We start from the raw sequence: 15,983 nt of genomic DNA on the forward strand, positions 1-15,983 counted from the left end.
CTCAGATGACTGCGCTCATCTTGCCTCAGATGAGGTGCAGATGATGCCAGGCAGGGGTGGGTGTCATCAGTTTGATATTAAAGACCCTTCCACTTACCAGGCACTGGTATCATCCTAGCTACTCAGGAAGCTGAGAGTTGAAGATTGTGGTTCCAGCCCAGGTAGGAAAGTTTGTGAGACTCTTATCCTTACCTAACCAACAAAAAGCTGGAAGTGGAGCTGTGCTTCAAGCGATACAGCGCCAGCCTCAAGATGAAAAAGCTAAGTGGCAGCATCTACACCCTGAGTTCAAGCTCCGGTACTGGCACGTACACCCGCACCCACATCCTTACTTTGATGCCCCCACCCTCTGGAGGTGGGGGAGGGAGTTTCCCAAGCTGGCCTCAGATAGCTCTGCAGCTTCCGGTACCAGACTAAAGTGCAGTTCATCTAGCAGCATCTGGGATGGCTGGGCTTGGGTGGCAAGTTTGAGCTCTTGTGGGTAGGGCGTGTCTGGGATGCACGCCTGAATAGAGGCCCACAGGGACCCTGGGCCAGTTGGCGAGGGGGCTACTGGGGCATGGAGCGGCTCCACCTGCAGCACACGCTCTTCCTTTTTGATCAAAAGCGGCGGCAGCCAGGCACCAGTGGCTCCCGCCTATAATCCTCACTCCTCAGGAGGCTGAGATGAGAGGGTCATGATTGGAAGCCAGAGTAGGCAGGAAAGTCCAAGAGACTGTTATTTCCAGTTAACCACTAAAAGCCAGAAATGGAGCTGTGGCTCAAGTGGTAGAGTGAAGGCCTTGAAAAAAAAAAAAACCTCAGGGACAATGTCCAGACCCTGAGTTCAAGCCTCAGGGTCAACACACACACACACACACACACACACACACACACACACACACACACACACACACACACACACACACACACACACACACACACACACACACACACACAAGCAAAATGTCCATCAGGTGCTTGGTGTCCTCCCACAGAGGATAGTTGGCCCAGCCTTTCTCCTTTTTAACTATCTTTCCAGGAGCCTAGAGGGAAGTCTACAGAAGTGTCTGACCTTGAGCAAGCTCACACATCTAAGCACAGAAGCTTGCTGCCACATCTTGCTTTCTGCTTCACCACCCACCCTGGGCCACTCCCAGGGGACCTGCTGGCCTCACTCAGTGGTTCTGTCCCCACGCACCCCCTGAACCCAGCAAATGATGCCAATAGCGCCTCCACCCACCTCCAGGCACCATCTCACCATGCAATGCCTTGCTTCTCCCCCTACTCCAACCTCTTGCTTTGGTTATATTTTGAATAGGGTCTCACTTTTATCTTTCCAGTATTGGGGCTTGAACTAAGTGCCTCAAATTTGCGGTGCTCTACCGCTTGAACCATATGCCCAGTCCTATGCTTTTTGTTGGTTAATTGGAAATAAGAGTCTCACGGACTTTTCTGCTTGGGCTAGTTTTGATCTTTAGATCCTGGCCTCTTAAGTAGCTAGGATTACAGGCATGAGCCACCATCACCAGCCCCAAACTTCTTAAGAGAAATAATAAGACTAATGAACTGTACTTCGGTAAACAGGTAAGAAAAGACTGAAATTTTATCTTCACCAAACTCCAAATTAGCTGTTAGTATATTAGTGGTTTTAAAAATCTTGTTTCTTATTCCTTATATCATTGCACAAACTGTAAGCTTAACATTCTTATTAAAGTCAGAAAAATATAATTTTAAAATCACTAATGTCTGTGAGGCTGAGATCTGAGGAGCACAGTTCGAAGCCAGTTTGGGAAGAAACCAAAAAGACACAAAAAACTAGAGTTGGGGCTCAAGTTGTAGAGCACCAGCCTTGAACAAAGAGCTCAGGGACAGTGCTTAATCCCAGAGCTCAAGTCTCAGGACTGACACACACACACACACACACACACACACACACACACACACACACACACACACACACACACTCACTAACTCCTTTGTATAGCATAATTTTTCCTTATCTGAAGCCTGTTTCCATTTTCCTGTGGTCAGCCATGATCTAAAGACATCAAGAAGAAAAACTTCCAGAAAGAGACAGTTCACAAATTGGGTGTTGCATGCTGCTCTGAGCAGCACGGTGAACGTTTGCACCATCCTGCTTCATCCTGCCCTGGATGGGAGTCATCCCTTCACCCAGCGAGTCTGTTCTGTGTATACCACCTGCCCCAGAGTCATGTGGTGGCTGTCTTGGCCAGCAGATCCATTAATGAGGAATCACAGTGCTGGAATTCAGTTCAACCATACTTTACTTAGCCATGGCCCCAGAGCACAAGAGTGGCTATCTTGGAGGACAACAAAAGTACAAAACATGGAAGGACAACTGTCATCCTAGCTACTCAGGAGGCTGGGGTCTGAGAATCATGGTCCATAGCCAGCCTATGGCAGGAAAATTCATGCGACTCTTATCTCCAGTTAACCAGCAAAAACCTGAAAGTAGAGCTGTGGTTCAAGTAGTAGAGCACCAGCATTGAGTAAAAAGAGCTAAGGGACAGTGTCCAGGCCCATACTGGTACACACTCACTAAACAGTTGAAAATATGTTTAATATATATATCGACCAAACATTGCAGCTCAGCCTGGCTTATTTCTGACATGCTCAGAACATTTGCATTAGCCTATGTCAGAAAAAAAATCATCAAATTCAAAGCCTATTTTACAATTTAGTATTAAATATTTCATGACATTAGTTGTATATCTGTATCATATTCACAACACCATGCATTCTAGAATACAATCGTGCTGACATATGTCTACCTTGGGAAAAGACCAAAATCCAACATTTGTAGCCTGGCTTCTAAAGATTACATATTGCTTTTGCTACATCATAAAGTGGAAGAGTTACAAGCCAAAGAATGTAACTCCAGGACCATCTGTACATTGTACTAAGGTAGAAGCTCCAGAGTACATTGTTGGATTATTTTTCTTTATACAGGAAGTCTTTTAAGATAGATGAAAAGAAAGAGAAGGATACCATTAGTTGCTTCTTACAGATGCATTTGCTTTAAATAGCATCTTTTCTTTCCTCTAGATCCAAGCATCCATTGGTAGCTTCTTTCTCTCGCCTCAAAAGAACCTCCTTTGGAATTTCTTATAGGGAAAGGCAGCTGGAGATGAATGACCTCAGCTTTCATTGATCTGAAATCATGATTTCATCCTTAGTTTCCCCACCCCCCAGGAATTACGAGTTGACAGTGTTTATTTTTGTCTTTAGCATGTTACAGATGTCTTGCTATTGTCATATGACTTGCATTGTTTCTGATAAACATCAGCCGTGTGTGTGTGTGTGTGTGTGTGTGTGTGTGTGTGTGTGTGTGTGTGTGTGTGTGTGTGTGTGTGTGTATGCTGGTCCTGGGGCTTGAACTCAGGGCCTGTGTGATGTCCTGGAGCTTTTCTGCTCAAGGCTGAAGCTCTATCCCTTGAGCCACAGTTCCACTTACAGCTTTTTGGTGGTTAATTGGATATAAGAGTCTCATGTACTCTCCTGCTTGGGCTGGCTTTGAACTGTGATCCTCAGCTCTCAGCCTCCTCCTGAGTATCTAGGATTATAGGCATGAGCCACTGATTCCTGGCTCATAAATTATATATTTTTTTGTTCTCCTATATGGAATATTTCTTTTTAAAGACAATCCTTCAGTTTTGATTTTCAGGATTTTAGCCTTGATGTGTCCTGTCCTGCATGGGTCATTCAGATTTTTCTTGTCATCGTCTACCCTCGTGCAGCTCCATCCTGGGCTCATGGCCCAGATCTTCAGCAGGACACGTCTCTTATTTTGACTGCCATCTACTAACAGTTGTGCATCGATGAGCTGAGGTTTTCTCACAAACACTGTCTTCATCTTGACGTGGATCTTGGAACCTATTGCTTCTGTGACAGATCATGTTGCTGTGGCCTCTCACTGCCAGTCATTCACATGAGATTTGTTGGTCCAGAGCCATAGAAGCAGGCCGTGAGCTGCACCCACCCTTGCCTATGTGGTGGCATTGGCTTTGCAGAGGGCACAGGGAGGCATCCTGCAGGAGTGCTGCCCATTGAGGCAGGCACGTTCTACATAGATAACATGGGATGATTCTGCCTCAGATGTTCAACAGAATGGAAACTCAGACACTGAATTTCAGGGACCTCCATCTTATTATTTGAAATGTCCTTTCACCACGATGGTGGTATTTTCCCATATTGACAGCTGGACATCTGACACTTTCCATTGGTGACCCAAGTTTGATCTGATGGTTAAAAATGAAGAAATCCAAATGAGAACCTCTGAGCCTGGTGGAAGGGGGCTGGGGAGCTCATGCCATGCCCAGGGATGTGCTTGAGACATGACCTCTAATTGCCATTCACCTAAATGTCCTTAATGGACTGAGACTCAGAAAGTGGAGGCAGGCACTACTGGTCCCACAGCTAATGGATATTAGTGCACATAAGATACAGAATTCAGGTCTATTGGGCTGAGCCTTCCCTTGGCCTCACCCAGCACTGCTTGCCCACGGGGTCCTCGGGTCGGGGGTGGTGCACAGCCCCAGGGGCCCTACGACAACGTCAAGCCAGCCTACCAGGCATTAGGCATGCAGCTCCGTCACGAGCTGGGGGTGGGCAGTCAGGCATCTGGCGACTCCTCACTTCTGCTTTCTCCAGGAAATGAGCAGAGACCCAGCTCCATGACTGATTCATAGCGAAACACTGTTGATGGCTGACATTCGGGGTTGGGTCCCCTTCCAACGGCGCCTGAGAGGCTGTGGCCAGCATGGAGGCAGCCGAGCCATTTGACACCGTCGAGTCCTGACTGCTGCTTCTCCAGGTAGGTAGCTCACTTTGTCCTTGGCCAAGGTAGGGCTAGGGGTAACCATTGGTCAGGGTCCTGACTCCCTGCTGGTGGCCTTCTGGCTGAGTCTGCAGACGTGAGGGGAGCCTTAGCAGGAAGTGTGTGGTCAGATTTGCTCTGTGCCCTTGTTAGCAGGAGGCTTTGTCACTGTGGATCCTTTTTCATGGCTTTGTTGAGAACTGTGAGCTGCCAGGGCTGGGGAAGGCTGGCTTCGGCCTGTCCCAGCTGTGAGTGTAACACTGACTGAACCCAGCCCCCGTGTAGCTTCAAAGAGCCCCGGGTCATTCCCGAGTGGACATCAGAAGAGCTGGCCAGCCCCAGCCCCAACAGGGCTGAGGGTCTGGTGAGCAGATGCTGCTTTGAGCCTTAGTTCCTTCATCTGAATTACCACATCCAACTTTTGAAATATGGACATTTTCTGAATAAATAGAACCACCTGTCTCATTGAGTATGGGCTCTTCTCTTTCTTCCCACCTTGAACCTTCTAGAACACTGAACTAATCCTTTGTCTCAACTCTTTGGCAGCAATACCTACAGGTTTTGTGGGCTGCCCTTTCTGTGGAACATTTAGATTTTAGCATAGTTTTCTGCATTTGGTTTGTTTGTTTATTTAATTGTGCTGGTACTGGAGCTTACACGTGGGGCCTGGGCACTATCCCTGAGCTCTTTTGTTCAATGCTAGCACTCTACCACTTGGAGCCACAGCTCTGCTTCCACTGTTCTGGTAATTAATTGGAGATAAGAGTATCACAGAGTTTCTTGTCCGGGCTGGCTTCAGATGGTGATCCTCAGATTTCAGCCTTCTGAGTAGCTAGGATTATAAGTATGAGCCACCAATGCCATGCTTTGTTTGTTTATTTAATTGTGCTAGTCCTAGGACTTGAACTCAGGGTCTTGTACACTTGCTTTTTTGTCTCAAAGCTGGTGCTCTATCACTTGAGCTACACTTCCAACTTGTGAGTGTTTGGTGGTTCATTGAGATAAGAGTCTTTTGGGTTATTCTACCTGTGCTGATTTTAAACTGCAATCTTCAGATCTCAATCTCCTGAGTAGATAGGATTCCAGGACTGAGCCACTAACACCTGGCTTACATCTATTTAAATATTCAAATATTTATTAGAGATATGTTATTCAGTAGACACTTTGGAAAAAAGGACATATACAACTTGTGGGCAGGTATGGGAGGGAGAAACTGGGGGAAAGAGAAGGAAGAGGTGACATTGTCCAAAAAAAAAAAGGAAACTATTCATTACCTGACTTATGGATGGTAACCTCTCTGCATAATACCTGAACAATAACAATAAAATATTTTAAAAATATTTATTAAGAGGCCATTCTCCTGCCTGGGAGGAGCTAGCAAAGGAGAAGTCTGTGTTGCTCAGTGCTGTGAAGTAGATGAGGGGTAGCAGGTTGGGAGACCAGAGAAGGCCAGAGCTCCCAGGGAGGAGATCTGAAGAAGTGGCCTGTACCCCAGGGGCTCCTCAGGAGAATCTGGTCTGAGGAGGGAGACCCAGAGGCCAGAGTGGCAGAGTGGACAAGAGAGAGTTGGGATCAGACTGAGAGTTAGGGAATGGGATCAGGCCAGGGAGAATCCTCCTCTCTGCCCATGCTGAGGCCCTGGGATGAACTCCATGGACCTGGGAACATGGCCAATGTAGAATAGACAGAAAGGACAGCGAGGAGACATAAATGAGGTGTAGAAGGGGTAAAATTACATAGACCCTCTGTGCTACACCTTAGGTGTCATTAAAGATTAAAGATCCTCATCATTTCTTTTCCTGTTTTCTTGCTGCCCCTCCCTCCCTCCCTCCCTCCCTCCCTCCCTCCTTTCCTTCCTTCCTTCCTTCCTTCCTTCCTTCCTTCCTTCCTTCCTTCCTTCCTACCTTCCTTCCTTCCTTCCTTCCTTCCTTCCTTCCTTCCTTCCTTCCTTCCTTCCTTCCTTCCTTCCTTTCCTTCCTGGTACTGGGGCTTGAACTCAGAGCCTATTATACTTGCTTGGTTTTTTCATGCATGGCTGGTGCTCTACCACTTGAACCACACTCTTACTTCTGGCTTTTTGCTGGTTAATTGGAGATAAGCATCTCATAGACTTTCCTGCCCAAGCTGGCTTTGAACCTCCATCTCAGATCTCAGTCTCCTGAGTAGCTAAGATTACAGGCTGGAGCCCCTGGTGCCCAGTTAGTCTAATTTTTGATGTATTTAATTACATCACTGTGACATGTCATAGTGATAGAAAATTAATGGAGTAGAAACAGGAGTGAGAAAGAGAAAGCCTACCTACGAGCAATGATAATGTAAGGAAGAAAGTGATGAGGTGAGAGACACGTGTATTACTGATAGTGGGACTAGAAGGGCCAATTTTAGAATTACACCAGGTGGACTTTCATTCTGTTTGACTCCACAGCCTGGGTGCCCTCTGCACAAGCAATATTTAACCCAAGCCCCAGGTGTTCGCTTTACACCTGCATGTAGAGATGATCAGCATCTGCCCCACTCGATGCCTGCTGTAATCATGGAAGGATCTGTATTATCAGACTTGGAAACTGGAAAGGGCTGGCACCTGCTGCTGGTGGCTGCTTCTAATCACCAGATGGCCCAGTGGTAGGACAAGTTTGACATGGGATCGGCAGCCATAGAGCTGTGCCTGGACGACAGCAAGATACAGACGTGTAGAGGAAGCAAAAGCTTCCTGGGAGAAGCAGCTGGCTGAGGAGAGGCAGAGGGTCCGGGGGCCAGACCCTGGGACATTAGAGAAGGAAGGAGGAAGATCCTATGGTCCACAGCCTGGAACTTAGGAACAGCCCTAGAAGATATGGGAGCTGATGAAGACTCTGTGTGTGTGTGTGTGTGTGTGTGTGTGTGTGTGTGTGTGTATGTTTGCTGGTCCTGAGGCTTGAATTTAGGGCCTGTGTGCTATTGCTGAGCTTCTTTTGATCAAGGCTGGCACTCTACCACTTGAGCCACAGCTCTACTTCTAGCTTTTTGGTAGTTAATCTCATGAACTTTTCTGTCCAAGCTAATTTTGAACCTCCATCCTCAGATCTCAGCCTCTGGAATAGCTAGGATTACAGGGGCGAGCCACTGGCACTCGGCGTCTCTTGCTTTATGTGAATCTGGCTTTTTTTTTTGGAGTCTTGCTTTGTCTATACATGAAATGGAAATAACTGTCACCCATCTTACAGATTTTTTACAGTCTCTAGAGAATGTCAGCATCCCAACAGAAAGGAGTAGATATTCAGTTATCTATGGCTGGCCAGGGACGGACATCTCAGGAGGACAAGCTACCATCTTGGCTTCCGTCCTGAGAGGCTCCTGGTTAGAGGATGCGCTTGTTTCTGTGCTGTCTCCTGCTTGTGTCTTTGCATCCTTAGCTCCACAGTAGCTAAGCTGGGGGATCCTTATTCATGGGTACCACTCCCTAGCCATGCTTAGCAATGTGGCAATTGGTCCAAACATGGAAATATAAAACCAGCTCCTTGCTGGACACAGGTGGCTCATGTTTATAATCCTAGCTACTCAGGACGCTGAGATCTGAGGATCACAGTTGGAAGCCAGCTGGAGCAGGAAAAATTCAAGAGACTCTTATCTCCAATTAGCCACCAAAAAGCCAGAAGTGGGGCTGTGGTTCAAGAGGCTTGAGCAAAAGAGCTTAGAGATAGCACGTAGGCCCGGAGTTCAAGCCCTGGTACCAGCACACACAAAAGAAAAGAGCCCTAACTACTCACTTAAAACAATATGATGTTTTTCCTCCTACTAACCATTCCCTGCCCCACCTCCCCCACTCCTTGCCCCCCTCAAGTTGTAAAGTTCATTTCCATTGTAGTGTCCTATGAGTGTAACAGTGTATTTTCCCAACAGAATCTAGAACAAAACCAACCCCAGTGTTTTGTTCCCCACAATCCCATTACAAACATCTTCTTTGCTTATAAGGCAGAGTTACAAGCTTTCATTCAAACTTAGATTTGTGACTGACCCTTATAGCTCTGAAGCAATCTGTTTAGAAAAAGTGTATTCTAAGGACTTTTTTTCCCTCTACCATAAAAAGAATAACAAGCCAAAGTCACATCCTCCATAATTCACTGCTTAATAGGCCAGTAATAAAAAAAAGTGTCAGTATTTCAGGTTTAATGTAGTTTTAGTTTCCTTTCAAATACAATCTGTTTCTCAGACTACCTATTGTACTGGTATAACTTTCAAGAACCCATCTGTTCCCTGATATAAGACTTGAAGAAAAAACAGTAAAATAAAAAAAAATTAAAAAACAAAACAACACAACAACAACAACAATGAAGTGGTCACTGGGTACTAATGGCTCAAGCTTCTAATCTTAGTTACTTAGGAGGATGAGATTTAAGGATCATGGTTGAGGGTTAGTCCAGATAGGCAAGGCCATGAGACTCTTAATTCCAACTACTGAAAAAGCTGGAAGTGGAACTGTGGCTCAAATGGTAAAGCACTAGCCTTGAGCAAAAAATGGACAGCATCCAGATCCTGAGTTCAAGCCCCAGGACAGGTACCTACCCCCCCCCGCCCCACTTCTATAAAACAGCTCCTTCTGCAGAACCCAGGGAGTTCCTGTGTCCCTTCTGCCTACAGAACCCACAGAGGTATGTGCTGGCCGGGAAGCAGAAAAGGGAAGTGTTGAGCTTCAGTGAAGGTTCCTGCCGAGGCAGTCTCCACCTTAGTCTTGATGAGGTGTTCCTGAACTTCTGGGAGAACCTGAAGTGCTCTGACCCTGCTCTTGAGTTGTGTGAAGCAGTTGCAGGCTCCTGAGATCCACTGATCTCTGCCCACAGGTATGCTTGGCCCTCGGCCTGGGTGGGCGGCGAGATGCTTGCTTCCTGGAGAGGTGTGGACAGTATGGAAGGAGGTAGACAGCTGGGGTTTGGGGGGTAATGTGTGTGTGTGTGTGGGGGGGTCTTTTGCAAGGTGAAGTCCTGGGGTGAAGTCTTGTCCCTAGGTCTGTTCTACCTGAGAAGCTGAACATGCAGGACTTCATATCTCCCTGCCCCTTCCCCTGCTCTGCCAGCTCTGTCTGCTGAGCCACTGTTGGCTCTTCTTGCTCCTGATGTGTCTCCTGACATAGGCCTGCCGTGTTGGATTCTACTTTTTGTCAAGAAGGCTAGACCTTGAGGAGCTCTCCATGCCTGTGTGGCCATGGCTATATCCTGATGTCCACTCAGGACTAGACAGACTTGAAGGAAAGGCCAGGGAAGAAGACACAGGAAAGAAGTGGTCTTTGGTGTGACTAGAATAGCTTATTTGGCTTTAGGGTGGGACCCCAAAGATTGACAGCAAGGTGGAGCATGAGGGAGGGGTTGTGTGCAGGCAGTGGTTCCATGGGGGAGCTTGAAGGAAGAGAGAAACAGGCACTCTGTAGACACTGGACATGGGCTCACATGCAGTGCCTGGCTTCATTCTTCACTCTGGTGGTCCCCAGGAGTGATCTCTAGTGGTCCTCCAGACGTAGTTCTTGGTGGTCCTCAGGTGTGGTCTCTGGTGATCTTCAGGTGTGGTCCCCGGTGGTCCCCACTAGCTTCAGGTGTGGTCTTTGATCACCATCTAAATAATGTCTCCGGAGCAGCTGCCTCAGTATCCCCAGGGAACTCATTGGAAACACTAATTCTTGGGCCACAAGTAGATCTTCTGAACTGGAAACTCTGGCTGGCTCCAGAAATTTGGGTTTTCATAGTCTCTTTAGGTGATATGATACATGTTGAAGTTTGGAGACCAATTCTATGCTCCTGAGGGACAGGCTTGGGGCCGAAGCTCTCAACTTCACTGCAGGTGCCACCTGCTGACTGACCACTGTTAAGCAGGGCACTCACAGGCAAGTCTTGTGCTTCCTTGTTGGGGTGCCCACAGAGAAACCTCAAAACTTTCATCCTTTCCCTTTCTCCAGGCTTTCTGAGGTTGCGCTCTGGGGCCCCTACCACATTCCTGCCATTTCCTAAATGTCACAGGAATGGACTGAGACATCAAGGGGGCAGTGACATAGGCCCCTGATATTTGGCATAAGACAGACCTTTGAGATCCACTTCATAGACATGTACTGAAACACTGTAAAAAAAAAAAACCCTGACTTGTGGTGTGTGTCAGTGCTGTTTTCCTTCCTTCCCTGATGCTTTTTTTCTTCCCTCCCTCCCTCCCTTCCTCCCTCCCTCCCTTCCTTCCTTCCTTCCTTCCTTCTTTCCTTCTTTCCCTCCTTGCCTGCCTCCCTCCCTCCCTCTTTCTTTCTTTCTTTCTTTCTTTCTTTCTTTCTTTCTTTCTTTCTTTCTTTCTTTCTCTTTCTCTCTCTCCTTCCTTTCTTTCTTTCCTTCCTTCCTTCCTTCCTTCCTTCCTTCCTTCCTTTCTGGTACTGGGGTTTGAACTCAGGGTCTTGGTACTGTCCTTAGCCCTTAATTGGAGATAAGTCTCATAGACTTTTCTTTCTAGGCTAGCTTTGAATCTCAATCCTCAGATCTTAGCCTCCTGAGTAGCTAGAATTATAGAAGTGAACCACTAGTGCCTGGTTTAGGTATTGTCTCTGAGCTTTTGTGCCCAAGACTAGTACTCTACCACTTGAGACACAGTGCCACTTCCAGCTTTTTCTGAGTAGTTTATTGGAGATAAGGGTCTTTCCTGCCTTGGCTGGCTTTTCCAACTGTGATCCACAGATCTCAGCCTCCTGAGTAGCTAGGATTACAGGCGTGAGCTACCAGTGCCTGACTCTTTTTGTTGTTGAGAAGGATCCCACGGTGTGGTACTGAATTTGTTTCTGCTCTTATCCCTGGAGGGACATTTGTGAGTTTTTCCCCTCTCTCTAACTTTTAGAAGGTATAAATAGAACTTAATAAATAGACGTGTGTAGATTTTTGTCTGAGTGTTACATTTCCATGACCCTAGCATAGTTAAATGAGGAGTACAAATTGTTGAGTACATATTCAGCCATTCTGAGAAGTGGCCCAGCTGTTTTTGTCAAAGTAGCCACCCTACTTTATATTCCCACCAGGAAGGGCAAGGGTCAGGCTTGTTTGGCCTCCTGGCCAGTCCTTGGCATTTCGTGTGTTTGAAGACATGCTAAGTAGATGTACCCTGATACTTGCTACTAACCAACATTCTCCTGTGGTCATGCTGCCCGGCTGCACATACTCTCAGCTGGGGAGGCTAAGTTGCATCAATCACTAAGGTCAGCCCTGTCTCCCTGCCTGCCTCCTCTTCCCATCTGATGCTAATTGGTGAGTTCTTGACAATGTGAAAGGTAAGAAAAGAGAAGCAGACCTCACCCCACTCTGCACAGATATTTTTGGGGCTGCGACACTCTTCCTCCTTTCTGGTGAGTTCCAGGTTGGAGACCAGGTCTTTGCTGACACAGAGCAAGGATGTTTGAATCATTTTGACATGCAACCAGGACGAATCTGGGTTTCTATTTGTTTTGGTGCTGGTCCTAGGACTTGAACTCAGGGCCTGGGTGCTGTCCCTGAGCTTTGTGCTCCATGCTAGCACTCTACCACTTGAAAGCCATACTATACCACTTCTGACTTTTTGGAAGTTCATTGGAGATGAGGGTCTCACAGACTTTTCTGCCTGGGCTGGTTTTGAACTGTGATCTTCAGATCTCAACTTCTTGAGTTGATAGAATTATAAGTGTGAACAACTGGTGCCAGGTTAAGATCAGGTTTTTTAAAAAAAATTATTGTTATTATAAAGGGGATGTACAGAAGAAGGATATGATTTTGAATGAAGACAAAACAGGTCACTTAGAGCCATGTGAAGGAAGTTGGCTGGTGTAGGCATCAGTGCCCAGATGGCTACGACTATCATTCTGTTTTTGTTTTTTTTGTTTTCAGTTTTGTATATGTCTGTTGGTCCTGGGGCTTGAACTCAAAGCCTGGGTATTGTCCCTAAACATCTTTGCTCAAGGTCAGCATACTACCACTTGAGCCCCAAATCCACTTCCAACTTTTTGCTGGTTAATTGGATATAAGAGTCTCACAGACTTTCCTGCCAGGGCTCGCTTTAAACCTAATCCTCAGATCTCAGCCTCCTGAGTAGCTAGGATTGGCAGGCGTGAGCCACCAGCACCTGGCTGCATTATGCTTTCTGGTGTTCTTTAAATCTTGTGCCCATGGTGAGTGGCCGGTTCTGGTCCTGGCATTACTTAGCTCTTCCAGTGCCCCCCCCCCCGCCCCATGCCTAGTTCATCCCTCTAGGCTCTGAGTATGAAGCAGCGGGGGGGGGGGGAGTCCGGGGGGGGGTGCACAGGGCCCTAGTGGGCAGTGGCATGGGGTAGAGGGCTTTCTTCTCGCTTTTCTCATCTCACTTTCCTCTCCTGGGACACCACTCCCTGCTTTTCCTTCCTCTTACAAACAAAACTGAAGCCTGCACAGGTACCGGGCAGAGGTGGGAGGCTTCGGCCACAGCTTGATCTCTGAGTCAGACCACTGTGCCATGTAATCTCATGGATCCGCATTTGTCACAGTTTCTTGTTTCTCAAGTTTCTGTGTCTCAAAGAAGGTAAGTCAAGTGTTTCAGTTCAGCAAACCTGGTTTTGCCCCAACAGGGATTGGAGTGATCACTCTCTGTCTCTCCGTCTCTCTGTGTCTCTTGCTGTACTGGGATCTAAACTCATAGTCTTGAACTTATTAGGTCCACATTGTGTCTCTTGAGTTGTACCCTAGTCCTTTTTTGCTTTATTATTTTTTTAATAGAGTCTCACATTTATGCTCTGGACTGTTATTCTCCTGTTCAATAGCTGCAGGGACATGGTTAACATGGGGTTTTGCTACCTCCCCTGCCCCTCACCCAGAGCTAGCCTCAATCTGCAATCCTCCTGATCTCCCCCTTCCAAGTAAATAGGATTACAAGCAGGAACTACCAAACCCAGCTTGAATCACTGTTTAAAGAAGCCTTCCTTAATGGATGGACCTAGAACAAATCATGTTAAGGGAAGTCTGAAGTTTGTCTCTGAAGTTTCAGAGAGACAAATAGCACAAGTTTTTGCTCGTATGCAGAAGCTGCGTCTAAAACACACTGGGACATGATAAATTATACAGGACTCTATACACAATAATATTTATTGAAATGAACTCCAGGAAATGGAAACAAGAGGTTTTTTTCTTTTTTGTTGTTTGTTTTGTCTTTTTGTCTTGTTTGTTCATATATCTGTTTCTGGGAGGGCGGGGGGGTCACAGAAATGGAGGGACAAACATAAACAAATGTAGCAATGGTACTCACTAGATTCTATGTGGAAAATGAGAAAAAACTGGGAGAGAGTAAGGGAAGGGGTGTTATTGTCTCAAAAGAAATGTACTCTTTTTCTGACTTATGTAACAGTAACCCCTCCGTACATCACCTTTATAGTAACAATAAGAAGGTGACTTTTTAAAAAGTCTCAAATGATCATTTTAAATAATAAATCATTCTCTTACCTCCTTAACATAAATCTTCCTTATTTCAGATCAGTTTCAGCTTATTGGAGGAAGTGTCTTCAGTAGAAACTGAAGTGATTGAACACGGTTCCTTGCCCACGGCCAGAGTAGGGTTTTTCATTTTCATTTTCAACTGTTTGTTCTGAATTCAGATCAGCCTTGCCCACTATGGAGGCCGAAGCCAGACCTGAGGACCCACATTCTGACAATGAAGACCAGGCCACCGCTGAGCAGCTGGACTGCCCACCAGGAGAGCAGTCCCCAGGCCCCACCGACCTCTGGGACACACTGGAAAAGAAGTTTCTAGAATACCAGCAGTTGGCACCCAAGAGCCCAGATGAACATCAGAAGAGCCTGTTGAATCTTCTCCCCTTGTTCCTAAAGGTCAGCGTTCTTTTCAAAGCTTTTTCATTTTTAAATTTTTGTGTGTGCTGGTACTGGAACATGAACTCAGGGCCTGGGTGCTGTCCCTGAGCATTTGTTCAAGGCTGACATTTTACCACTTGAGCTCCACTTCCAGCCTTTTGTTGGTTAGTTGTTGTTGTTGTTTTTTTTTTTTTTCTGCTTATGTGGTGCTGAGGAATTGAACTCAGGCCTCATGCATGCAAGGCAAGCGCTCTACCACTGAGCCACCTTCTCAGCCCCTTAGTTAGTTGGAGTGAAGAGTTTCACAGTTTTCTGCCCATGCTGTCTTCAAACTGTGATCCTTGGCTTTAGCCTCCTAAGTAGTTAGGACTACAGGCATGATTTGCTGATTCCTGGCTTCTGTTATCCACTGTAAGAGAAGACAGACTGTGTCTGTGTGCTTACCTGTCTCCAGCTCTCACATCTGGTACTGAATCTGCTTTGCTCATTTATATTGTCTTCCCTTGCTTGCAAGCAGATCCTGTCACAACTAAGCCTTCATGTCGATCTATGATCCCCAAACTCCGTCTCAGTAATTGGGGGCATCCTGGTGCTGTATTTGAATACATAGGCTTTTGAGTTAAACACAGCAGGGTTCAAGGTCTGGTTCTGTTGCTTATTTCCTGTGTATCCCTGAGCAAATCACTAAATACAGCAACAGTGATGTCATCTCCCCAGGGACTGCCTGTACCACCTATTCCCCCAGCATGTCCCATTCCAAGCCATCTGGGTACTAGCTGTCTAGGTATACTCCTGACACTACAACACCCCATGCTACTGACCCAGCTGCTTTGGGCTTCCAGAGCCTGCCTCTGATGAATCCTGTAGAAACAGAGTACAACAAGCTTCTCTTCAATTTCTTATTATCCACATAATTTTTTTCCTGGGTGCAGTGCTGGGGCTTGAACTTAGGGCTTGGGCACTCTCCCTGAGCATTTTTGCCCAAGGCTAGCACTCTACCACTTGAGCCACAGCTCCACTTCCAGCTTTTTGGGTAGTTAACTAGAGATAAGAATCTCACAGACTTTACTGTCCAGGCTGGGTTCAAACCATGATCCTCAGATCTCAGCCTCCCGAATAGCAAGGATTACAGGAATGAGCCACTGGTACCCTGGCCTCTAGAACTTTGTTTCTTATGCAGAAATTTCTTTCTTATGCATTCCAGTTAGTCTAATCCAACTGTGAAGTGGTCCCTCAACATCTCTTTTGGACAACTTTGTGTTTGGTTTTCTCTCAAATGAGACTTCTGCAAACACACAGCAGTGGAAACTTTCTCCTCCTTTCTGTCACACTGCATGCATAATTGCATTAACTGTTGAGCTAGTTCA

At 46.5% G+C, this 15,983-nt stretch overlaps 1 protein-coding gene across 1 annotated transcript in view; it reads left to right on the forward strand.

Annotated features, from left to right (window-relative positions):
* The first annotated feature begins 4,672 nt into the window (after positions 1-4,672).
* Positions 4,673-15,983, forward strand: part of Wdfy4 (WDFY family member 4) — a 268,757-nt gene continuing 257,446 nt past the window's right edge. Inside the window, exons 1-3 of the mRNA XM_070020489.1 lie at positions 4,673-4,816; positions 9,437-9,636; positions 14,403-14,634. Of these exons, the coding sequence (XP_069876590.1) occupies positions 14,419-14,634 (216 nt within the window). The 5' untranslated portion in view covers positions 4,673-4,816; positions 9,437-9,636; positions 14,403-14,418. The remainder of the gene's footprint in view (positions 4,817-9,436; positions 9,637-14,402; positions 14,635-15,983) is intronic.

The sequence above is a fragment of the Dipodomys merriami genome, unplaced genomic scaffold, assembly GCF_024711535.1.
Source record: "Dipodomys merriami isolate MVZ:Mamm:240054 unplaced genomic scaffold, mDipMer1.0.p SCAF_14, whole genome shotgun sequence".
Taxonomy (NCBI): Eukaryota; Metazoa; Chordata; class Mammalia; order Rodentia; family Heteromyidae; genus Dipodomys; species Dipodomys merriami.